A 27115-nucleotide genomic window follows, 5' to 3' on the forward strand; every position below is an offset into this window, starting at 1 on the left:
ACCTCCTATAACTTTAAGATGCAGTGCTGACTTCTCCAGAAAAAAGGCTTGTGAATTAGCAATACATGGCACAGGCAAGGCTGGCATTGGCATTTTGATACGGCAGACACAGACTTTTCTGGCTTGCGTGAGTTCAGTGTTGTGTTTCCATTAGGTCAGATGGTTGGCTGGTGACTCTTAGCACAAACTTGGAAAGTTTGGATTCCGCTCCTAGCCTCTGAAATTAGCTAGAGGGCTCCTTCTGCTTAGTCATGTTTCAGTGGCTGTTTTTATTCAGTGAGATGCCAGTAGAGACACGCAGAGCAGCTGCGAGTCTGAGGGTCTAGAAACTTCAGCCCTCTGCCATTGTGTTCACATTGCTGCAGTCATTCCAGAAAACTGTAGGCTGCATTCAGGCAGCTAATATGTGAAGCTTGTTTTACTAGCTCACCATGGGTGTGCCATTCAGCTGCAAGCGGGGAGAACCGGGTCTGTTTAGCTGTCAGACTCGCAGTGTCATCTAGGCTGGTTTCCTAAATGGCAGAATACAAACTTGGAACTAAAGCTTGCCGTGGAAGCACCCTTAAAGGGGTAGTCAGACAGTGGGGGGATAACTATTACATCGGAGGAGAACCTTCCCACCATGATGTACTATTATGCTGCAGAATGGGAAGGGGTTAAAGGAAATCCTACCCTTAAAGGAGTCTTCCAAGATCTTTATGCAGATGACCCATCTTCAATATCTGATCAGTGGGGGTCGGACACCCAGGACCTCCGCCGATCAGCTGTTTGAGAAGGCACAAGCACTCCTGTGAGCTCCCCAGCCTTCTAGCAACTTACCAAGCACAGTGTCGTACATTTGTATATCGCGCCCAGCCCCATTCACCTCTATGGGGTGGGCTGCTCCTATGCCACGTGACCGATGAATGTGTCATCACTGGCCTAGGAAAAACTGTCCTGAGTATGTCATCAATGTCAAAATCTCGGAAAACCCCTTTAAAATACTTCAATTGTTCCAGTGCTGCTTTGAAAATACTACTAAATAAAAATCCTATCATTTGTGTCTACAGCTCCCATGTATACTTGTGTTTCCATGGTAGCAGACAACATCCCTGTGTAGTCTGATCACGTGGGCATTCCTTCTTTCCCCAGTCGTCTCCATGACACCAAGTCCTGAGATTGACTTCCTTCTGATTGGACAGGAAAAACACAGAGGTTAAAACCACCACCCCCTCCTCACATCACCAGTGTTTTTCCTGTCCCATCAGGATAGGAAGCAGGAGAGGTGCACGGAGCTCGTTTGGGCTCACCTGGAGTTATTATTCATCTGCAGGCCGAGGTCGGATCTGCAGTGCAGCTCTCCCTCCTCTGTCCGGTTAGGCCTGGGCTCGGGCGCATAGGTAGTGCCCCTGCGAAGATTCCCTCTGCGGCGGTCCCGGAGGGCTTAATGCAGAGGGAAGGAGGAACACGGCGGATCGGCACTGTGATGTGTCCCTTCCGGCAGGCGGATGACGTCAGACGCCGGGGGCGGAGCTAAGCGCGCTGACGTCATCAACATGCGCCACAGGTCCTGCAGCATGAGAAGCACATGGAGACGCTATAAAAACGCTCAGGACCTGTGTAACGGCGCCCTGCATAGCGCGGCTCTCACATTTGGTGAAGCATCTCTAAAGCGGTCGGGAGTCAGGATGAGCACCCCCCTCACGCCGGGCTCTGGAACAGAGCCTGCATCAAACCCTGGGACAGTGAGTAACCTGTTCTCAGGTACATGCTTTGTATGGTGGGTTCAGTCTGCTCATCCTTTCCTCCCTTACCATTTCAGGGAGAAAAGGATTCGGCTTCTGCAGCTAAAAAAACTAGAAAATGTGGTATTTGCTGCAAAAGATTGTCTAACACTGGATCCAAGCCCCTGTGTAAAGAATGTACCGCCAATGTCATCAAGGCCGAGTCTTCTAGTTTAATTGAAGACATTAGAAAAGTGGTAAAAGAAGAGGTTCAGCTAGCCTTAACTACCAGAGAACCTACTCCCCCCCCCCCCCCCCCCCAAAGTTCCCCCCACTCGGGACTCCCGTAGTGTTAAATCACTTATCCTGGATTCCGACTCTGAGGGGCTGGCGGTCTCAGACTCCGAATCTGTCCAAAAACACCCGGTATCTTCAGATGAAGAGGGTGAATATAAGCGCTTCCTGTTCAATCCTGAGGATATTGATGAACTCATCAGGGCCACCATTCAAATGGAGATGCCTAAAGCTCCTAAGTCTACCCAGCAAGAAATTTTTGGGGGTCTAGGTGAAAGGAAGAAGGCTGTTTTCCCAGTCCCTGATAGTGTCCAAAAATTAATTTGGTCAGAATGGGGAAAAACCGGATAAAGGATCCTTTATCCCAAGGGGAATTAAGAGGCGCTACCCCTTTAGCCAAGAGGACTGTACGGATTGTGAGACCATTCCAAAAGTAGACGCGCCAGTGGCCAAGGTAGCAAAACATACGGCCCTACCGTTTGAAGACTCAGCACAATTGAAAGATCCTCTAGACAGGAAAGCGGAGAGTCTCTTGCGAAAGACCTGGGAGACTACGGCGGCCCTTCTCAAACCGGGCGTTGCCTCTACATGTGTGGCCAGAACACAACCTTTGGCTAGACCAGCTGGAGATACATCTGGTCAATAAGACACCACGGGATCAAATCCTAGAGAGCTTGCCTCTATTAAAGATGGCAACCTCCTTTCTAGCAGACGCAGCAGCTGAATCAGTTAAACTGTCCGCCCGTACAGCTGTTCTCTCAAATACAGCGAGAAGGGCACTATGGCTTAAAGCGTGGTCAGGAGATATCACATCTAAAAATAAATTAATCGCACTCCCCTTCCACGGTCAGTATGTTTTCGGAGAAGATTTAGATAAAATCTTAGACAACGCGACAAATAAAAAAAGAGGTTTTCCAGAGGAAAGATATAAACAAAAAAGGCAGCCCTTTCGTGACCGATTTTTTTTTTTTCAGCCCGAGAATAAAAAAGATAAAGGGAAGACTGGGAGGTGGAGTTATGCGAAGGGAGGCAGGGGGAGAAGTTTCCTCTTCAACCCAAATCGGGCTGAAGCCTCCTCATCCAACAGCAAACAATGACGCCATACCAGTGGGGGGAAGACTCGGCTCCTTTCTAAGATCTTGGGAGCACGTAACAAACAGCCGGTGGATTTTAAGTATTATACAAGAGGGTTATCTGATAGATCTTCTCTTCCCCTCCACAGAAATATGTGATCACTACCCTTCCCCCATCTCAAACTGCGACCTTAAAAAACGACATAAAAAATCTATTAACCTTGGCCGCCATAGAGCCCGTCCCAAAAAATCAGACAGGACTGGGATTCTATTCCCGCCTCTTCATTATAAAGAAACCAAACGGGAAATCCAGGGTAATTATAAATCTGAAACATCTAAACAAATACGTAAGATATCAAAAATTCAAAATGGAGACCCTGAAGTCAGCAGTGAAACTCTTAAAAAAGGATGCAGTGATGGCCACAATAGATTTAAGCGACGCCTATTATCATGTCCCAATTCACAGGTCAAGGGAATTCCTAAGGTTCGCGATAGAATTGGACGGAAACATTCAGCATTTCCAGTTCAGGTGTCTCCCCTTCGGGATCTCTTCTGCCCCAAGGGTTTTTACCAAAATAATGGCGGAAGCCTTGACAACCTTGAGAGAAAAGGCAATTTGTGTGATCCCCTATCTGGACGATCTACTGGTAGTGGCAGACAACATAGAGACCATGGGAATCCATCTCGGGTTAGTCCTGGATCATCTACAGAGCCTAGGTTGGCTCATCAGTTGGAAAAAATCGGATTTAATCCCATCCAAACGGAAGGTTTTTCTGGGCATTACTCTAGACACAGTCTCCCAAAGATCCTTTCTACCGCCTCAAACGATAGTAAAACTTCAGACAGCTTTGAGGAAGTTCAAGAAGGAGAAATTCTGTTCAATAAGACAGGCCATGAAGGTACTAGGGAGTCTGTCCGCTTGCATTCCAGCAGTTGCCTGGGCACAGTTCCATCTAAGACCACTCCAGAAGTTCATCTTAGACAAATGGAACAGATCGCAATTAACCCTAGAGAGGATAATATTCTTAGATACAGAGACCAAAAAATCACTAACTTGGTGGCTCAGCAAATCGAATCTAGAAAACTGGATTTTCTGGGCACAAGATCTCCCTCTAGTCATCACAACAGATGCCAGCCTCCATGGGTGGGGAGCGGTCGTCCAGGGGAACTCCTACCAGGGAACATGGGGGAATTACGTGAGTCGGCAATCCTCAAATTTCAAGGAGCTGAGGGCAGTGTGGGAAGCACTGAAACGCACGAGTCAGCTGGCAGAGGGTCGTCACGTCCTAGTCTACTCGGACAACGCTACAGCCGTGGCCTTTATCCAACACCAGGGAGGCACAAGGCATCGCCTGCTACAGAACCTGGCAAACAAAATCTTTTCCTGGGCAGAAGGCAACATTCAATCTCTTTCAGCGGTTCATCTGAAGGGAGTCTTAAACATTCAGGCCAATTACCTAAGCCGGCACAGACTAGACCCAGGGGAATGGATGTTAGCTCAAGAAGCCTTCCACTTAATCACAAAAAAATGGGGCAGGCCAACGATAGACCTGTTTGCATCCAGGAGAAATCATCAGCTAAACCAGTTCTTCTCCCTCAACCCCAGGGATCATCCTCGGGCAGTAGACGCCTTCAACCAGAGTTGGACAACAAACTTAGTCTACGCCTTCCCCCCATTTCTGCTTATCCCCAGAGTGTTACAGAAGTTCCTAAAAGAAAATTGTACACTAATCCTGATAACCCCCTTCTGGCCCAAGAGAAGTTGGTTCTCCCTTGTGGAAGCTCCTCTCCTTCTACCTCAGAGGCCGGACCTTCTAAGTCAGGGGCCCATTACTCACCCAGACCTGAAAATACTAAAGTTAACAGCCTGGATTCTGAAGAATCCAACTTATTAAACTTTGGTTTATCAAAAAAAAGTAGTGAACACCTTACTCCTTAGTAGGAAACAGAGTACCAACGACAAGTACCAAAAAATATAGAAGAAATTTGCTGATTGGTCTGGAACCTCCTTCAACCAGTTTAGAGCCAACATCTCACTAATCCTGGATTTTCTTCAAGAAGGGCTAGATTTAGGTCTATCCCCCAATACCCTTAGGGTCCAGGTATCGGCTTTAGGAGCACTATATAATACCAAGCTAACGGAACATCCCTGGATATCCAGATTCCTTAAGGCAGCAGATAGGATCAGACCTACGATTAGAAACATGGTGCCACCATGGAACCTTAATACGGTACTAGGGGGTCTAACCTCCGATCCATTCGAACCTCTGGACTCTATTCACATCAGATGGCTTACCATTAAAACGATTTTTCTGGTGGCAATAACCTCAGCCAGAAGGGTCTGTGAGCTGCAGGCCTTGTCCATCCAAGAACCATTCCTTGCAATATTTGAGGACAAATTAATTTTCAAATTAGATCCGACTTTCCTCCCCAAGGTAGTCTCGCCCTTCCATAGGTCTCAGGACATTGTTCTCCCCTCGTTCTGTGACAATCCGAAAAACGATCAGGAAATCACTTACCACACATTAGATGTCCGGAGAGCGGTCTTAAAGTACCTGGAAGCTACCAGTCTTTGGAGAATAGACAAAAACCTGTTTGTCCAATTTTCAGGTCCTAACAAAGGGAAGAAAGCGGCAAAAAGTTCCATCTCCAGATGGATTAAGATGGCAATCTCCGAAGCATATAAAGCTCAGGGAAAAGACGTCCCTGCTTCCCTAAAAGCACATTCTACGAGAGGCATGGCTGCCTCCTGGGCGGAAAAAGCCTCAGCCTCCTTACAACAGATTTGCAGGGCAGCAACATGGAAAAGAGTCCATACTTTCACTAAGCACTACAGACTAGATGTAGCTGCTAATGATGACCTAAGATTTGGACGTAAGGTCCTGTCGGCAGTCGTTCCCCCCCCCCCTAATTGTATCTTTGATATTGTCTCAGGACTTGGTGTCATGGAGACGACTGGGGAAATGAGGTATTACACTCACCGGTAATCCGGTTTCCTGGAAGTCTCTATGACACCACATATATCCCACCCTTTTTTTCTGCTATTAGCTATTATCCTTTCATCCTGGGGTTCTTCGTTAAAATACACTGGTGATGTGAGGAGGGGGTGGGGGTTTTAACCTCTGTTTTTCCTGTCCAATCAGAAGGAAGTCAATCTCAGGACTTGGTGTCATGGAGACTTCCAGGAAACCGGATTACCGGTGAGTGTAATACTCATTTCCATCTGTCCCGTACTTTACTAACTTAGGCTACTTTCACACTCGCGTCTGGTGTGGATCCGTTCAGATAATACAACCGTCTGCATCCATTCAGAACTGATCCGTTTGTATTATCTTTAATAGTCAACACCATTGAAAGTCAATGGAGGACGGATCCGTTTTCTATTGTGCCAGGACGGATCCGTTTGGCTCAGTTTCGTCAGACGGACACCAAAACGCTGCAAACAGCGTTTTGGTGTCCGTCTCCAAAGCGAAATGGAGACTGAACTGAGGCATTCTGAGCGGATCCTTTTCCATTCACAGTGCATTCTGTTTTGGACCACTTCTAAGCGCCCTGAACGGATCTCGCAAACGGAAAGCCAAAACGCCAGTGTGAAAGTAGCCTAACATGTCAGGTCAGCAGTAATGTACATGGTTGGTCCAAAAGTATAGAAACACCTGAATAAATAGAAAACCATGGTTGGGATCGCCATCCCATGGCACAGATTTGGATTCCTCATTAAATTCACCATCAGGTACATAGGTCACATGCATCCCTTCCCATTTGAAAATATTGACTTGGTTCTAACATGTCGGCTTTCAAAATGGCTGCCGTGGTGGACACCGCCCCTCACAAATTCGTCTTTTTAACCACCCTAAAAATACAGCCCCTTAAGTAATATGACAGTGATTGCTGCCAGACGTCTGTCTGTTTCACTAAAGGCCCAAACAGAATTTCAGTTCTTATTGTATAAGGGCTCTTTCACACGAGCAGATGCCGTGCAGGTAATCTGCTGCGTGAAAGAGAGCCAAGCCGCGCTCTGGACAGCAGAGACACGGAGCATTAACATGATTGATAATGCTCCGTGCCTCTCTGATCTTTTTACTACAAAATCACGGTGACCACTTTATCTCACTGTTTTTGTAAAAAGATCAGAGAAGCACGAAGCATTATCAATCATGTTACTGCTCCGTGTCTCTGCTGTCCAGAGCGGGGCTTGGCTCTCTTTCATGCAGCGGATTCCACGCGCTGCATCCGCTTGTGTGAAAGAGCCCTAAGTGAGAAGGAAATATTGTCAGTCATATAGAAGTAATAGAACCCCCTGTATACAGTATACTTCCAGGCAGAGTACAGCCTCTCTGCGCACCCTTGCTTCCTCTTCCAGCCCCTCCCTCTTTTTGATTGACAGCCAGGCAAGATGACTATGCAGTCAGTCCGGGAGAGTGAGGGGCTGTCAGATGAAGGGGGAAGAACAAAGGTGCACTTAACCACTCTCATATGGATTCGAAGCAACAGATTACTCATGAAAGGTATAACTACATTCAGCTGAGCTAGGCCTACAAGACAGACTAGGCCTACTGGTATAACAGACTTTCCTGGTGGCAGGCTTCCTTTAGACGTTGTCGGGGTACATTACAACAAGTTGGATATGTGCAGTTGACTGGGTTTTGGAACCAGTGTTGAATATAGCAGAACTTGCTCTTGAGTGGCCATTATGCATTACTTTGTCTGACAGCCTATAAACAGGGATGCTCAACCTGTGGCCCTCCAGCTGTTGTAAAACTACAACTTCCACGATACCCTTCTGTAGGATGATAGTTGTATGCTGTCAGGGAATGATGGGAGTTGTATTTTTGCAACAGCTGGAGGGCCGCAGGTTGAGCATGCCTGCTTTAGCACATTGCTGCTACATTACTTACTAATTTGCATGTGATGCCATCCAATACACCAGTTAGTGTATGTGGAATATAAATGGAAGTTGATCTCCTTTCAAGCCAGTGTTCACATATGGCAAGGAATGCTACTGTCGCCTCCTGTAATGCAATTCTATATGTTGTGGTCAGCTGACTGTGTGCCATGACATCTCAAGCACCTAAAGAGAAGGGCAGGAAGTGTTCATCTTGAAACCTGGATTTTTCAGATCCCCCCCCTCCCCCCATGCCTCCATAGTGGTTTTATTACCTGAAACTATTCAAAAGTGGTGTAATTAAAAAGCAATCAGATTACCCCCTTTTCCAAAGGAGCTCAAAAATGACAGGTAGAATCTGATTTCGATGGGCAACAAGCCAGTTTTTCTTTATACCAGTTTTGATAAATCTCCCACAAAGTGTCTGAAGAGAAGATCAGTGATTCTTCACAAATAGTTAACAGATCGATATCGATCCATCTCAATTTATTTATTTTGGTATTATTGTAAGATTTCTTTAAGGGGTTATCCCATGACTAATGTAAAAAATGACATCATATAGTACATGCCAATCTATTTCTAACAAAGCTAGAACCAGCCCTGTACCTCACTTGGATCCAGAGATCTCCACGTTCATTGCTCTGCTAGATTTATATCAAGGGGAGTGTCCATTCTGCTGGACCTCAGGGGGTGTGTCTCAGCTCTCCCTATTGCAGCTCAGGAGGCAGTTGAAGGATGAAACTGAGCATGTGCGGCCATCTCAGTGTGACGGACAAAAATAAGAAAGAACAAACAGCAGGTGGCCCTATATAGATACATTTTACTGAATAACTTGGTGGCTGTGCTAAATGTTTAATTACATGCAATTACAAAAGTATTCAGACCTAGGTGCTGATTTGAAAACTAGAATATTTTTCGTGACGCCACCCCTTTAAGCACATTACATTTTCTTCTCTGACTGCACCTCATGCTGTTTATCCTTCTGATCTACCTTCTCAAGCATTCAGTGGTGGACCTACTTGCTCATAATAAATAAGGTGAAGCGACCCAGGCACCTTTTAATACATTCTTCTATATTTCTAAATTCATAGAAATATATAGCTTCATCTCTCTAGACTGTGGGGAAAGTATACTTGTAGTGCTATGTATTCGTCGAATTGCTGGGACTGTTTTCTATGCAGGGGAAGACATTGTTAACGAGCTTATTGCAATCGTAGAAGCAGGTACTTGTCACATGGATGTGCTACTGCCCACCCACATAAAGTGAAGATGTAAGGGCTACAGAGAGAAGAGTTCAAAAAGAGAAAGTAGGTGAAAATTACACTGGAGAGCAGCAGCTTTTCTATTAGCACACTTTTTATTTTTTTTACTTAAAGGGGCTGTCACGTAGGGTACTTTATTTAGCAAACTGTATTTATTTTGTGCAACTTTTTTTATTTTATATTTAAAAAAAATCTCTCCTATTTTTGTTTTGCAGAACTAAATAAAAACCCAGTAGAAGGCTTCTCGGCAGGTTTAATAGATGACAATGATCTATACCGGTGGGAAGTTCTTATTATTGGTCCTCCAGACACACTATAGTAAGTATTCTGCTTAAATGCTCAGCTGGCTTGTATGACAAACTATGCAAAAAGTTTTTTCATCAGACTTTCTGGTCCCTGCTTGTAAGATTACACTTCCTGTATGGCTGTGGTCATGTGCGCAGCTGCACATCGATGGGTTTCTACGTGGCATGTGACCAAGCACTGATGTGCCACTTGGGGATACGTCACCACTGAGGACATTCATTGGCTTCAGCGGTGCATATGACCCCATATATGCAGGAAGTTTCCAGTGGGGACTGGAAGTCATGGAGCCTGAACAGGGTGGCAGGGTGCAGTTAAGTGTAGCTCTCAGAAGTGCAATGTAATACAAGCACCTGCTCCATTCAAGTGAATGGAGCTGGTGCCTGTAATTACACTACGCCACTGCTACACTGAGACGAGACGTAGTGTAATGAAAAAGCGTTGCTCGCATGGAGTGCCGCCTTCTCGTCTTGCAGCTGATCATCGGGGCTCCTGGGTGTTGGACCCGTGCTGATCAGATCTTAATGACCTATCCTGAGGATTGATCATCAGTCTTATGGGCTGGATAACCCATTTAACATACATGTTTATTCTAATGGGGAGAGTGAGGCAGGTTGCTTCCAGATACTGTTCCCGAAATGTAGATCCTCGTAAATTGGGATGCTCCCATATACCTTTTTTATTTTCATCTAATCTTAAGAACATTGTCTTGACCTATCTGTATTCTATTTTTATGGCATATCCACTTTAATATCCACATGGGTTGTATTTTGGTGAGAAAAATTTGTTGTGGGCTTTACTGAGGATCCATGTCAAAATCTGACATTGTGCCCTGTCCTCTAGGGATGTGTAGCCAGCAGGAAGTCTCTAGCTCGGAGCTGCTATTGCATACAGTATATACGGCATAGTGAATTGCTTGAGTGTACTGATCACATTACTGTACATCTACACAGCAATAGGAGCCTAGGGGATAGAGCAGGATGCTCTATCTCCTGCTGCAAATTTATAAACCGCATGAATGGGGTTTTATATAAAAAAAAAAATATAATTTATTTTATTTAAATATATTTATTGAGTTTTGCAGGTATACTTGAAGGTACAAATGAGTTGTAAAATGTTTGTACCTACCAAAATATAAACTTATCCCCTAATAAATGTTTAGATAAAGTTCACCTCTTATCTCGGTGCTTAGTCACCCTCCCCTACGCACAGAACACTTACCTGGTGCCCTTCTTTTCAGCTGCAGGTTGAACAGATCCCAGGCTCGTCTTCTGCCAGCCAAGATGCCCCCACTGCTTCTCATACTACTTGATGCAGACTGTGTACATACTGCTGCCTCACTTGAGCAGTGCTAGCCAATTCAAGAGGAGTGCTTTACAAGTAGGAGGCATCTTTGGTCACCAAATACATGGTTGTACATTAGGCTGAGAAGCGGTGCAGCCATCTTGGATGACAAAAGAGGAGTCCATGGATCTGCAGCTGAAAAGAAGGGGGCATCTTGTAAGTGTTCTTTGTTCCCCAGTTAACGTGATTATTTTATTTTTCTTGAACCAAAGGCTTACTGAAAATGACTTAAACAGTTCTGATAAACGTGGTTTTATTTTATTTAGATTTTCCCATATGTCTATCCATACAAAATGTCAAGTATTTGTTTTGACACTGGCCACTAGAATGCAATAAGCAGCTATGTCCACACTGGTTCTGTGCATCTTCTTTTCAGCTTGTGCTGTGCGTTCTGGGTCAGGTTTATCCCATTATAATTAGAGGATAAAGGTTTTTACATGGATCAACAATCGGGAACATTTTCCTCATTCCTGCTAATTGGCCTGTGTAAAAGGTGCCAGCCATCTCCTGACAGTGCTCCAGACCGCGACCAAAATGGTCGCCAATGCGACTTAGAATTGCAAAATGGCGACAAGACTTTGTAGTCTTGTCGCCATTTGCACCTAGAACCTCCGCTGCTCTGCCTCTTTAACATCTAAAGCAAACATAGGCTGCAGACGTCTTCTGCACACCAGCTTTTTTGAAAAAGGAACCACGGAAGAAGCCAGCGTGCTCCGGCGTCAGGAGAGAGCCCCGTCCACGCGCTTTGCCATTTGCTGCTAGGTCTAACCCGTGAACCACAATTTGCCTGTCTTGTAGGTGAGGAGAGCTCCTTCCTACTGATTCGGCAGAGCCTCCTGTGCCGATGTACACTGCAGACATGTTGGGGAGCTCCGGCGTCCTGTGTTCCTCCTGATGGTCGTGGGATCAGGTAGTTCAGAGGCTGCTCGGGGGAAGGGGTGGACTTCAATGGGGTTGTTAATGACATTTAGTAAGGCACTCCATGGGAGGAGATGCAGGAGACCTCCAGGATTCAACTAGCGACTGCAATGCTCTTAAACCACGCTGTTATATACTATCATGTGCTTGGACGATGTAATGCTCTCCTGGAGGTAATTTTTATTTTTTTCTTCTTGTCACCATTTTGCAATTCTAAGTCGCATACGGTATATACCACATAGTGTCCCCAATGACGTCATTAAGACACTGACTCTATAGAAGTGCCTCTGATACTCCTAAGGGGTCAGATAACTCCAGACACATTCGGCGGCGTCTCCGTTCGGGGCTATGTTACCACCAGGAATAGCCAGCACTGTATTTTCGGGGCTCCCATAGCAGTGAATGAAGAAATGGGGGGAGGGGCAGCTGCTTTTCCTTTTGGCAGCCCCTGTTTTGGAGATTCCAGAACCTGCCGCTGTCGGACGTTTATGGCGTGTCCTAGTTTTATGTTCCACGTTTGAGCACCCCTTTACAATCCTGGGTGCCTGCATTATAACTGCCATATGTTACAGCAAAAAAAGGGGTTTTCTCAAACTGGGGTCCCCGCCATTCCATAGACCCAAGGGGTCACAGTGCTAGGTAAAATGTCCCACTGTAGTTTTCTCTGAGCTGTGCCTCTGACAACCCCTACTGTGCAGGCTACAGGCAGTGGGGCGGAGGTGATGTTCCGTCAGGAGTGTTCGCTGTGTTTGGGGACCTGGTGACTCACTACAGTCAGCCGCCTGATAGACCGGTCACAGCCATAGCCGCCCTCTGTCCTATCTGATAGTCCAGTCAGTCGCTGTATCGAGTGACGCCCCTCTTGAGGACTTAAGTCCTTATACACATTAGTTGCCAGTGGCTGCACCCATGGACTCCAGTCTGCTTCCCTTGCATTATGTTAAATGGTCATGTGATGCAAGGGGAGCAGATCTCCACTGTAGCCAGTGATTGTCTTGATGCCACTGCAGCCAAATGTTTTCATGGAGAAACCCAAGACAAGCAGCGGAGTCCTGGAAGTGAATGAGCCAGGACCCAGCACCTAGGGATTACCAACGCAAATCTGTCTAGTCTGACAGGTCATGCTAATGAGTGCACAACCCCTTTAACCTCTTGGGGACATAGGGCGTACAGGTACGCCCTGATGTCCCGGTACTTAAGGCAACCTGTTTGTGTACTACTCACTGTAGTACACGAACAGGCAATGCATTACAATACAAGTGTATTGTAATGCATTGCAGAGGGGATCAGACCCCCAAAAGTGAACATCAGAAATATAGTAAAGAAAAAAGTTTAAAAAAAGTGTTTTTAATAAAGTAATATTTTATAAATTAAAAAAAGAAAAAAAGCCTCTTTTCTTATTTTATAATAAAAAATAAAAAAAACACACACATATTAGGTATGTAAAACTGAAACAACCAACCAAAAAAAGTTGTCTTATTTGGTAGTGTCTTGTGACTCGCGTCCGTGACAACCTGCTCTATAAAAATATCACATTATCTAACCTGTCAGATGAATGTTGTAAATAACAAAAAATAAAAACTGCCAAAACAGCTATTTCTTGTTACCTTGCCTCACAAAAAGTGTAATATAGAGCAACCAAAAATCATATGTACCCGAAAATAGTACCAATAAAACTGCCACCTTATCCTGTAGTTTCCAAAATGGGGTCACTTTTATGGAGTTTCTACTCTAGGGGTGCATCGGGGGGGCTTTAAATGGGACATGGTGTCAAAAAACCTGTCCAGCAAAATCTGCCTTCCAAAAACCGTATGGCATTCCTTTCCTTCTGCGCCCTGCCGTGTACCCGTACAGCTGTTTACGACCACATGTGGGGTGTTTCTGTAAACTACAGAATCAGGGCCATAAATATTGAGTTTTGTTTGGCTGTTAACCCTTGCTTTGTAACTGGGAAAAAAATGGATTCAAATGGAAAATCTGCCAAAAAAGTTAAATAATATCTCTATTTTCCATTTAATTCTTGTGGAACACCTAAAGGGTTAACCAAGTTTGTAAAATCAGTTTTGAATACCTTGAGGGGTGTAGTTTATAAAATGGGGTAATTTTTGGGGTGGTTTCTATTTATGTAAGGCTCACAAAGTGACTTCAGACCTGAACTGGATTTGCTTCTAAACTTCTAAGCCTTGTAACGTTCACAAAATGATCAAAACCTGAAGTAGACAGGTGGGGCATGTAAAGTAATAACTATTTTTGGAGGTATTACTATCTATTATAAAAGTAGAGAAATTGAAATTTGCAAATTTTTCAAAATTTTGGGTAAACTTGGAATAAAAATTATTTTTACTCCGTTTTACCACTGTCATGAAGTACAATGTGACGAGAAAACAATCTCAGAATGGCCTGAATAAGTCAGAGTTTTAAAGTTATCACCACATAACGTGACATGTCAGATTTGCAAAAAATGGCCTGGTCCTTAAGGTGAAAAATGGCCCGGTCCTTAAGGGGTTAACTTATTGGCTGTAGCTTAGAAAACCCCATGCTCCTAACCATCACAGCTATATTATATGTATTTTAAATTTGGCGACTAAAAATGTCATTTGGCTCCTAAATTTTTCAGGTTAGGAGCCAATGGCTCCTTGATCCATTTTATTTTTTTCTGGAGCACTGCCTGATGAACATCACCTAAAATAATTTACTTCTGTGTGGTAGTTCATCCTATGTAAACAGGACTCTGCTGCCCAGAAACATTGACTTTCTATGAGGGCAAGTGATCGCTTGTCCCCATACACTGGAGGTGATTGCTGCCTGTAAATGCAGCCCTAATCTCCGCTGATGATAAAGCCATGGGGAGATGAGGTTCATTCCCGATATTTCCCTGAAAAGTTGGTCCAACTGTTATGTCTGCTTTGTTTAACCACTAGAGGCAGACAGAAGCATAATGTGTACATATTTTTATGCTCCACAGTGAGGGTGGTGTATTCAAAGCACATCTTACTTTTCCAAGGGATTATCCCCTACGGCCGCCTAAAATGAAATTTATAACAGAAATCTGGCACCCGAATGGTGAGTAGTTTGTGCCTAAAGCCTGTTCTCCATGTTTAGTTTGTGTGTGTTACATAAAACAAGTTTGGATGCCGCTCATGGTTTTGCAGTAATCTGCTAAAAAAAATAATTCTAGGCTGTTTTACCCTGGTAATGCTATGACAGCTATCTCCTCTGGAAAGGCTTTCTACTAGATTTTGGAACATGGCTGTTCAGAATGAGTGTTGCAAAAGGGGACTGACCAGTTTTGGGCACTTGAGAGCTCCAGTGGTCCTGTTCCTAAATGGCTCAGCCATGCAGCAGTAGGCCACTCGCAGATGTCTTCAGTTCACAATAACTGTGCTTACAGTTGACTAGGAGTTCTAGATGAAGAACATAGTGCATGACATGTACCATATGACCTAGTGGTAATGTCATCTGTGAAGACAGCACAAAGTCTTTGATATTATGTATACCTTGACAATGGATAGAGATGTAACCGTTGAAAGTATGAGGCATCTCTTGATTATCTGGTGTATGTTAGAGCTTCATACTTGAAAATAGGAATTCAGGGCATTTCTTTTACCCCATCTATAGTACCCAAAGTGTGGAGACCAAGTTTTTGAGATTTACAGGGCCCTGGTAATAACTTAAGTTGCAGCATGTAAAGCATCTCATGTAAAATCTTTTGCTATAATACTTAAGTTTCCTTTTAATTTTTGCAGTTGATAAGAATGGCGATGTGTGTATTTCTATTCTTCACGAGCCTGGAGAGGATAAATATGGCTATGAAAAACCAGAAGAGCGCTGGCTTCCTATTCATACAGTGGAAACTATAATGATCAGTGTCATTTCTATGCTAGCAGATCCCAATGGAGACTCCCCAGCCAATGTAGATGCAGCAGTACGTTCACATTTATTATTTCATTGTGTTATTGCTTGATTTGTCTGTGACACTTCTACTGTATTCTCTAATCTATATTTCTTTAGAAGTGGTGTAACTGGATATTATAGTGTTCCATTAAGAGTGTTAACATCGGAGAATAGATAAAGTACTGCATATAATCCTGGTAAAGAGGTTTTCCAAGACTTTAATACTCCGGATAGGTCATTATAGAATTGGAGGTGGTCCTTCACCCGGAACCCCCACTGATCAGCCGTTTGACAATGCAGCGGCACCTGCAGTAGCACTGTGGCCTTCTCTCAGCTTTTCCTAGGGACTGAGTCCTTTTCCTAGTCGGAGTAACATATTAATCGGTCACATCGTCTAGGCACAGCTCAATAAAGTGAGGCTGAGGGCAATACCAAGCACAGCCGCAATACAATGTATGGCGCTGTGCTTGGTGACCACTGAGAAAGCCTTGGTGCTCACAGGAGCTGCAGTACCTTCTCAAACAGTTGATCAGTGGGGGGTCCCATGTGTTAGGTCCTCAGTATCTGATCGGTGGGGGACGAGCGGTGGTTTTCACGCATCACTTGTGCGTTGTGTGAAAATCGCAGCAAGCTCTATTTTGTGCGTTTTTCACGCAACACAGGCCCCATAGAAGTGAACGGGGCTGCTTGAAAATCGCAAGCGGGTGCGATTTTCACGCACGGTTGCTAGGAGACTATCTGGATGGGGACCTAATCATTATTGTTTTCCCTTATAACATGGTGATAAGGGAAAATAGCATTCTTAATACAGAATGCATAGTACAATAGGGCTGGAGGGGTTAAAAAAAAATTTAAAAAATAATTTAACTCCCCTTAATCTACTTGTTCGCACAGCCCGGCTTCTCTTCTGCCTTCATCTGTGAGGAAAAGGACCTGTAGTGACATCACTGCGCTCATCACATGACCCAGCACCATGGTGATGGATCATGTGATGAGCAGTCCTTTTCCTCACAGATGAAGGCAGAAGAGAAGCCGAGCTGCGCGAACAAGTGTATTAAGGTGAGTTAAATAATTGTAAAAAAAAAAATTTTTAACCCCTCCAGCCCTGTTGTACTATGCATTCTGTGTTAAGAATGCTATTTTCCCTTATAACCATGTCATAAGGGAAAATAATACAATCTACACAACACCTTACCAGTTCGGGTTTGGGTACCAAACATGCCTATTTTTCTCACGGGTGTGCAAAACTCATTAAAATGTTTTGCACTCGCGCGGAAAAATCGCACATTTTCCCGTGACGCACCTGCATCTTATCCGGGCCAAAAACATAACGCCCGTGTGAAAGAGGCCTTAAAGTCTTGGAAACCCTTTTAAGGCTAATTTCACAAGATTGTACACAATTTGGGAAACACGCTGAATGTTATGCTCTTCTGACCTGATCCCATGGCATCTCAAAGGGACCCTGTCACCTAGAAAATGCATATTAAACTGCCAGCAGTACCTTATTGCAGCCTGTAGTATTATAAAAGGTGTCTGTGTCTTTTCTGTGCAATGTGGCACAAGTCTGTAAAAAGACTTTTATTCAACGGGCCACGCTATGTAAACGATAGCCTCTTCCCCCTTGACTTTAAAGACTTTCTCGCCTGAAGTCAAGCACGCCCCGCCCCCTTTTCCTCCTAATAGCGTTTGATTGATAGGATGCCTGATTCCTTCACTGCTTGTTGCTTGAATGTAGTCTCGCGCATGCGCGGGCTCTTGTGTGAGAGTGCCTGAGCAATGAGCTTTTGAACAATACCTCATAGTGGAATGGACACAGCGCACGCGCAAGACTACATTCAAGCGTCCAGTAGTGAAGGAAATCCTATTAATCAAACGCTATGGTGAGGTAAAGGGGCACGCTTGACTTTTAGACTATCGTTTACATAGCGCGGCCCATTGAAAGTCTTTTTACAGACTTGTGCCGCATTGCACAGAAAAGACAAACACCTTTTTATAATACTACAGACTGCAATAAGGAACTGCTGGTGGTTTAATATGCATTTTCTAGGTGACGGGTTCCCTTTGACTTCTGATTGCGAGTTCCTGCCCTACCGCGGGTCTACTGTATTGTACTCATGCATTGAATACAGTAGACCCACAGACATGTAGGAACTCACAGCATCATAAATAATTAAGAAGTTAAAGGAGTTCTCTGGGACTGATTTAAAATGGCCGCCATTAACCTGTCCTAGAGTGAGCAGGACTGGTTGCCACCACTTGCAGGGTTGCCTAGATGGGTGGGGGCTCACTACATGACATTGAGTTTTCCTGTCGGGCTGCTCAGCCATGATGGCACATCATAGAGGGATCACATAATTACCATTTTATTGTAGAGCAGTGTAGTGAGGCTCCGCCCACCCCTCTAGGCAGCGCTACAACTGGAGGCAACCAGTCCTCACGTTCTAGTGCAGGTTGCTGGTGGCCATTTTAAATCATTCCTGGAGAACTCCTTAGGCGGAGTTTAGAAATATTGTGCTGGGTAATTCATCCTTGGCAGTACAAAGACTGAAAATGGAAAATCCACTACATAAGTATGCTGCAATCTGCCAAATGTGCTTTCATGCATGGTACTATATGATGTCTTGGATTTTTGATGCAAAAATTTTACATAATTTTAAAGGAATTTATATCCAAAGTTTGCTAGTCCTGGTTATGTCCTAGACACGAGTATTAATACCCATAATATGAATGTTCAACCATATTGGCAGGACCAGCCGACCATATAATGAGTATGGATGTGATCTGATCTGATTCTCGCCTGACAGCATGTAGCAGGGGAAATAAGGATCACACAGGTTGGGTTTCAACATGTCCAGTCGTTCTTGTTCTCTTTGGAGATAAACTCCTGTCAGAGTTGTCTGGCACCAGCTCCCTACCCTCTACAAGCTGTAAAGTGGTGTGAGGCCCGTGATTGGCTGCAACGGGCAACACAGCAGTTTACAATTTAATAAAGAATAAATTGGACCACTCCTTTTAATAAAGTGACAATTGTTACTGTTAGATGGAGGGACTTGATACTTCTGTTCTATATCAATATATTCAACGTGCTCTGGGAAACATGACCCTGTAGAAAAGGCTGTGGTTCCTGGATTAATAACGGATATCCTTTTATTTTATATAGCAAGTCATAAATTATCCCTTTATAATGCAAATTTCACCTGCTGCAGAATCTCTGAAGTGTGAGGGGAAGATTCCAGACCACCATTGATAGTTTGCAGCAGCACGGATTTGAGCGCTCCTCTTCTTAGTGCCTCATTTGTCAGTTTATAAATCATCATCTGAGTTCCTCTTCCAGAATATTTTTGTTACAATTCAGTAGGTGGACGTGCTGTATGTGTATGAACTAATCTGAGAACAGTCCACCAGGGATTTGAGGCCACAAACCTTTTTGGAAGAAATAATTTGATAGTTGAATCCACCCGATGTTCCACATGTGTTCTCCTCCGCACAGTACTAGGTATAGGAGATTCATTTCTAGTGGTGGGCAGGTGCACCTCTGATCTGTTAACACTTTCTGGTTAGTCAACTAGTATTAGTAATTAGTCAACTTGTATTTTGTTAGCTCTTTTTTTTTTTTTTTTTTTCCCCTCCTAGAAAGAGTGGAGAGAAGATCGTCATGGAGAATTTAAGAGGAAAGTTGCCCGCTGTGTAAGAAAAAGCCAAGAGACTGCTTTTGAGTGACATTTATGCAGCAGCTAGTAGCTTCACAATTTCAGGGTAACTTCTTTTCTTTTTTTTTCTTTTTTTTTTTTTTATATCACATAGTATAGTTGAATTTTATCTATAGGTGTTTGGGAGCACACATTTCACTGTGGGGAGAGGTTAAAGACTTGCATGTAGGATTCGGGGTCATTACAGACAGAGCAGCAGTACAACACCTAATGATACATCGTACACATGTATTACCTTTTTCTGACACTGCTGCTCCTTGTGTGTAGCTAACTACAGTTCCCATCATGCACTGCTGACGTCTCCCTCTTGCAGTTCTTATTATGCTCTCACTGCTGAACCTCACATATCAGTTCCCAGTGACGGCTCGCTGTAACTCCAAGGGCCGCTCCACCAGCCAGATAAAGCTGAACTAGAGGTCGTATCCCTATGCTGGAACTGCAAGCACAGATGTAGATAGCCTAACATACTGTATACTTTGAGACTGGAGTTTTTTTGTTTTTTGTTTTTTTCTCTACTGGTTCACAGTTAAAGGGTTTCTGTCACCCCTCAAAACTCATATATTTTTTTTTGGGGATAGTTAGATTCCTTATAGGGCGATATAGGAGAATATAATGCTCTTACTTACTTTCATGCGGCTGATTCTTTATAAAACGAAGTTTTATAATATGTAAATCAGGGCTCTACCAGCAAGTAGGGCGTCTACTTGCTGGTAGCCGCAGCAGCAATCCGCCCCCTCGCCGTGTTGATTGACAGGGCCAGCCGTGATCTCCTCCTCCGGCCGGCCCTGTCAGTAATTCAAAAATCGCGCGCCTCTGGTCATTCGGCGCAGGCGCTCTGAGATGAGGAGGCTTGTCTCCTCAGTGCGCCTGCGCCGATAACGTCTTCTCTTTCGGTGGTGTCATAGGCGCACTGAGGAGACGAGCCTCCTCATCTCAGAGCGCCTGCGCCGAATGACCAGAGGCGCGCGATTTTTGAATTACTGACAGGGCCGGCCGAAGGAGGAGATCACGGCTGGCCCTGTCAATCAACACGGCGAGGGGGCGGATTGCTGCTGCGGCTACCAGCAAGTAGACGCCCTACTTGCTGGTAGAGCCCTCATTTACATATTATAAAACTTCGTTTTATAAAGAATCGGCCGCATGAAAGTAAGTAAGACTATTATATTCTCCTATATCGCCCTATAAGGAATCTAACTATCCCAAAAAAAAAAGTTTTGTGGGGTGACAGAAACCCTTTAAGGGCTAAAGTAACACCATGAATATTTTGTAACCTATTGAATATTTTTCATGTATTCTAATCTATATATTTTTTCCTCTCGCCTAGGTCTCCATTTGAGAAACAAGGCACTGTTTTTCCTGCACTCTACCCACCTTTTGCTGGACTTTTTGTTGTAATTAGTTGGCAAGCACTGGCTGGCACCGGGGTTGCAATAAAACATGCCAGTTATCAATGCTGACAAGAGCCTAAAAAGTGCCAACTTGAAGGTGATTTTCGCATTTCAAAAATCTAACGAACTGCTTTAAACTTCAGGAAGAATTGTACAGACCTGTACATAGCACAACATGATCCGGATAATATATATAATGTTCATGTACATCCATAACTACACATTGTACCAAATAATGCTTTCTTGTTAGGAAACCAATAATGTAACGTCTGAGAATGCAAACTGAACAAGAAATGAAGGAAGAGTGTTTGTACTCGGGGTTTGCCAGTCTTCTGTTCACCCTATTTGCCAGATTTTTTGTTTTTCACCCCCTTCTAGATTGTAAAAAAAAGTGAGCAGAAGGGACCGTATTTGAGCAGTGCAGGTGCCCTCCTGGCAAGTGCTCATGAAGTCTTTCAAATGTATCTTTCTTATGCTCTCCAAACTGAAATAGTTCTTTCTATGCAGAAAAGCCCTTTGGTGGTCTTGTAGATAAAACTGTAAATGTTGGTTTTAATTTTTCTGTGCAGCAGGATTTTAGAATTCCCCTTCCAAATGTTCGCCCATCTTATTGACTTTTGGCATCACAAGCTAATGACTAATGTCCTGAAATATTTGGTCACTGCAGGAGTTTAGTTACTTTTTTTTTTTTTTTTGGTGATAATCCATATTTAACCCCTAAGGGGAGTATGGTAACGAAACTTCTGAAGTGCCTCATCTCCCAGCAAATGTTAGGTGAACCCCTGGTAAACAAATGCTGCTCATCCTGGCTGTACCAAGACATTTGCTCCAATCATCCTAAAACCCTGCTGCTTTTAATGAAGCATCCCGTGAATTCGTCGGTCGCATTTTCTGTACAATACTTTTCCTTAACTGCCTGGTCTTTAACTTGAAAGAAGAAAGCATGCATACGTGTCAGTTTATTAAATTATCTTCAGGGTTTGACATAATGTTGCATTTTCTCGTAACTTAGTTTTTTTTCCTTCCCCCACACTTTTCTCATGTGACTTTTTCCACCTCAGCGCTCTGATCATTCTTTCTTCTTTTTCAGCAGTCTTTGCTCACCCATTGTACAAAGAGAAAATTGCGATGTATATTTTCATGTAATTTGATTTTGGAATTCTGTCACCTACTGTAGTGCGTTCTTCCAAAATATAATTTTTTTCCAATAAGTCCTTTTTGTATGCGTATCTTTGCTCAATGCAAATGGCTGAAACACCGTAGTCTTGTATGATTAGGATGAGACGTGAAGTCGAAATAGACGTTCGGCTTAAAGGGGCTGTTTTTTTTTTTTTGTTTTTGTTTTTTTTCCTATTGGTTGCCTATACGCAGGATAGGTAATCTGTATCTAATCCCCGGGGATCTGACACACCACACTCTATTGATCAGCTGCTCTGGAGTAATTCCGGAGCTGGAACTACAAGGCTCTGTTCATTGTGTAGTGGATGGAGCTGGTTACTGAATGGGAGCATCGCTGCAGAAGCCAGTTCTGTTGCTCACTTCCAATGCTAACCCAAAGCATCTGATGTTGGGCCTCTGCTGGTCATATATTGCTGGCCTATGCGGAGGATAGGCCACCAGTAGTAAAATCCTGGTCAACCCCTTTAAGAGGAAAATGAACATGACTACAATAGGAACTTGTTTTTGTTTAGCATTAAATGGGTTGTGTCATCTGTAGCATAAGGGATAACTAACTGATCAGTGAGGTTATAACCACTGAGACCCTCCCCCCCCCCCCCCCCCCCCCCCCCCCCCATTGCTAAGAATCTGTGTCCCATTCCACCGTCCTTTCTCTATGGGAGTCCTGGTGATAGCCCAGACACGAAGGGGTAATATCTTCAGAAAATTCCATAATGTAAGTCTATCTGTATCTTGTAGATCAGTTTAAAAAAAAAACAAAAAAAAACTCACCTGAATTCTATGTGATGAGATGGGAACATTGTAAATTGAAAGCAATCTACAACTTCCAGGCGTTCTGTCATTTCACAAGAAAAGGCTTGTATAAAGAGAAAAGGAATACCAGTATGGCCCTAGACTAGAGAATCCTCCATTGTTCAGTGTAACAAAGCTTCAGGCAACTTTCTTTACAAGAGCCAGATACATAGGAGCATGATAACTGCAGATCCTGGAGGATGCATTAAAAGACTTCAAAGTACAGCCCTCATCACTTCAATAGGAATCTGAAGCAGACATCAGCATTGTGAAAGTTGGTTGTGCTCTTAAGGCATTCAGCCTTTTTACTGCAAGCTTGTCATAAAGCCTTTCATTGTACTCCACTGTATCATCACTGGTCTGGTTACCATGTACCTCCATACTGCTCTGCCTTTCCATTGACCTCCCAGAAATGTAATGTCATCATTTGGATTTTAAAGGGGATATCCAGTGATAAATAATAATGGCCTATCCTCAAGATAGGTTATCAGATTGGCAGGGGTGTTGAGTGAGGATAGGTCATCAATAATAATTACGATAACCCCTTTAGGCCTCTTTCACACAAACTATTAGGTCAGTGAAACTCGCACCATTTTGCAAGCTCAGTCAGTTTTGTTTGCAATTGCGTTCAGTTTTTTCCACGTGAGTGCAATACGTTTTGATGCGTTTTTCACACGCGTGATAAAAACTGAAGGTTTACAAACAATATCCAACAACCATTAGTGAAAAACGTATTGCATCAACACCTGCTTGCGTTTTTCACTAAAGACCCATTCACTTCTATGGGACAAGGGCTGAGTGAAAAAACAGAATATAGAACATGCTGTGTTTTTCACGCAACGCAGAACTGATGCGTGAAAAAAACGCTCATGTACACATGGGTCAGGATTCAGTGCACGTCACGCATTGCACCCGCGCGGAAAAATCGCGCATGTGAAAGGCGCCTTAAGGAAAAGCAAAGAGATTCCTCATGCATGGCCAAAATAAAAAGTACATGAAATAAATAACACTTGGCTTTAGGACCCATTCACCCGAACGTGGGTCTGACAGGCCCATGTTGTGGACCACATCACGGTGCAAACCCATTTACTTCAATGGGTCTGCAATCCACAAAATGTGGAAATGTGTGCATGCAAATGAGAAGACTGGCCGCAATTAATGAGTACTGTGACCCTTACTATTTGACTACTATATTTTGCGGAGCAGAGGCATGGACCCAGAAGCAGACAGAAAAGCTTCAGTGTGCTTCTGGGTCCATGCCTCTGTGCTGCAAAAGATCTTTAGGGTCAAGGACCCATTGAAGCCATTGAGTTTGCGCCATAATGCAGAGTTTACACGGCCAATGCCCGTTAGTGTTGAGCGCGAATATTCTAATCGCGAATATCAGCAATTAGCAACATCCCTAACAACCAATAGGAAAGTTGCCTATAGGAGTAGTTTGCGAATTTTATCGTAAATTTTCCAATTGCCGATTTTTGCCATCAAGAAAATGACGAGATCTCGAATTTGCAAATATATGACTAATATCGCGAATTTGAATATTGCCCCTGCCGCTCATCACTGATGCCTGTGTGTTCCAGACCCATGAGGCTGCTGCACACTAGTTCCTATGGAGAGCCTCCCTGTGGCAGGGCTCCATATCAACACAGTAATATTCTCTTAGACTCCAATCTAAAAATTGCTTGCATAGTTACCTCTCTTCCCACCCCCCCCCCCCCCCCCCCCCTTCACCAAAATTATAATAAAAGTACATAAACAATGGGGAAAAAAAACACCCGTACTGTTAAAATCTAAAAATATTTATCCCAAATGGTGAAACGGATAAAGGTCAGAATTGCTGATTCACCATTTTATTATTTTTAATATTTTTGCCATTTCGCCTCCCACAAAAAAATCGAATAAAAAGTGATCAAAAAGTCACACACCCCAAAATGGTATCAATGAAAAATACAGATCGCCCTGCAAAAGAGTGTTCACACAGCTCCGTACAAATAAAAATAATGTTATGGGGGGAAGAATATGGTGATGCAAAGAAATGTAGCTTTTTCCAAGTTTTTATTTTATTTTTTTTCAGCATTAAAACACAAGAAAAACCATACATATCCGGTATTGTTGTAATTGCACTGACTCAGAGAATGAAAGTAATAGTTCATTTTTCCTGCATAGTAAACGCTGTAAAAACCAAACCCATAAGGGTGCCTTCACACGCAGCAGAATTTGTGGCAGAAAATTCTGTGACTGAATCTGTTCTATTTACCTTAATGGGGCTTGCAGAAATCCATGTGCTTGCTGCACCATTCAAATGAATGGAACTGAATTTCCTGCCAAAAAATCTGCCTGTTTTCAGGTAATTAACCCCTTCCCGGCATCCATGTACGGCGGATGTCGGGTCTTTAAAGAGGAGTGGAGCAAGCGCCATAGCCGCCAGGTGTCTGCTGTTTCATACATCAGGCACCTGCAGCTATTGTATGCCATTGGCGGTAATGCTGATAGGGGACATTTAACCCCTCATATGCCATGACCTGTTCTAATGAGTCGGAGCCTGTACTAGGCTTCCAGGCTAATTAGTATATCCCAGTTCAGGCCAGCAGGTGGCAGCACTGAACTGAGATATAGCAATTTCTGTACAGAATAATGGAGCAAATTCCATCATTCTGTACTGGTTGCACTCTGATTGCAAGCTGTGGTCCACTTGGGAACCTAACAAAAAGTTAATGTGAAGAGTTTAAAAAAAATAAAATAATTCAAATCACCCCCCATTTTCATCAAAATAAAAATAACCTCATGGACATTGCTGCATGCAAAAACGCCCATACTATTACAATATAAAGTTATCCCATACAGTCACTTAACGGGGGGAAAAAATTAAATAAATGATTTGCTGTTTTTCATCGTCTTATCTCCCCAAAAAATTTAATGAAAAATGATTAATAAAAAAAAGTCGCACACTCCAATGGTATAAAAAAAAAAACTACAGAAAATGAGGCCCCACACATCTCCGTAGACATAACTATAAAAAAAGTTATGGGTCAGCATATGGCAGGGACAGCAAACCTGCGGCTCTCCAGCTGTTTTAAAACTACAAATCCCACCATGCCCTGCTGTAGGCTGTCTAGGCATGCTTAGAGTTGTAGTTTTGCAACAGCTGGAGAGCCACAGGTTGTCATATGGCGATAAACAAGTTTTCAAAAGTCTTTGTTTTGTGTGTGTTTTTTTGATTTTATTTTTTCCTCTCCAGTATTAACCTTTTAAGGACCCGGGCCATTTTTTGCAAATCTGACATGTCACTTTATGTGGTGATAACTTTAAAACGCTTTTACTTATCCAGGCCATTCTAAGATTGTTTTCTCGTCACATATGGTACTTCATGACAGTAGTAAAATGGAGTCCAAAAAAATTTTTTATTTGTAAAAAAAAATTCCAAATTGACCAAATATTTGGAAAAATGAACAAATTTCAATTTCTCTACTTTTATAATAGCAATAACTCCAAAAATAGTTATTACTTTACATTCCCCATATGTCTACTTCATGTTTGGATCATTTTGTGAATGCCATTTTATTTTTTGGGGATGTTGGAAGGCTTTTTTTTTTTTTTTTTTACTTGAAACTTTAAAAAATTTTTTTACTTTATTTGTCCCACTCTGGGACTTCAACATTACAGGGTCTGATCCCTCTTTCAATACAGCACAATACATCTCTATTGTGCTGTATTGAACTGTTAATGTCTTACACTGTAAGACGCCAACAGTTGCCTAGGAGAGGCTGGGCCTCTTAAGCCTCCGTACATGCTGGTCCCCAAGCCTTGGAATGGCCTGGGGCTGCCATGGCAACCATTGAGTCCCCGCCACAGCAGCGCGGGGACCTGATTGATGAGGTGAGGGAACGCAAACCTCCCATATGCCGTGGTGGATGCAGCAGGGATCTGGCTGTCAGTAACAGCCGGATCTCTGCTGCTGATTGCGTAACCGTACGCGGGGGCGGGAGGGCCGCAGGACGAGAGTGCTCGTCCTGGGGCACTAAGTACCGGCCTTTTTAGGACGAGCATTCTCGTCCTGGGTCCTTAAAGGGAACCGGTCACCTGGATTTTGGGTATAGAGGTGAGGACATGGGTTGCTAGATGGCCGCTAGCACATCCGCAATACCCAGTCCCCATAGCTCTGTGTTTTTATTGTGTAGAAAAACAATTTGATACATATGCAAATTATCCTGAGTGAGTCAGAGCTGGAAAATATGACTCTTCTCTGCTCACACAAGTAAGATATGACTCTTATGTTAATTTGCATAAAAGGCGGGTAGTACAAAAATGCATAATACTTATTGAATTCGTCTGCAAATGAAATTAAAAGTGTAATTTCTAAATGTTCATTG

At 43.5% G+C, this 27115-nt stretch overlaps 1 protein-coding gene across 1 annotated transcript in view; it reads left to right on the forward strand.

The window, feature by feature from the left end:
• Positions 1-21560, forward strand: part of UBE2G1 (ubiquitin conjugating enzyme E2 G1) — a 39009-nt gene extending 17449 nt beyond the window's left edge. Inside the window, exons 2-6 of the mRNA XM_040424845.1 lie at positions 9433-9535; positions 14748-14845; positions 15529-15707; positions 19310-19432; positions 20711-21560. Coding sequence (XP_040280779.1) covers positions 9433-9535; positions 14748-14845; positions 15529-15707; positions 19310-19396 — 467 coding nt within the window. The 3' untranslated portion in view covers positions 19397-19432; positions 20711-21560. The remainder of the gene's footprint in view (positions 1-9432; positions 9536-14747; positions 14846-15528; positions 15708-19309; positions 19433-20710) is intronic.
• Positions 21561-27115: the final 5555 nt, after the last annotated feature.

Source organism: Bufo bufo, chromosome 3, assembly GCF_905171765.1.
Source record: "Bufo bufo chromosome 3, aBufBuf1.1, whole genome shotgun sequence".
Lineage (NCBI taxonomy): Eukaryota > Metazoa > Chordata > Amphibia > Anura > Bufonidae > Bufo > Bufo bufo.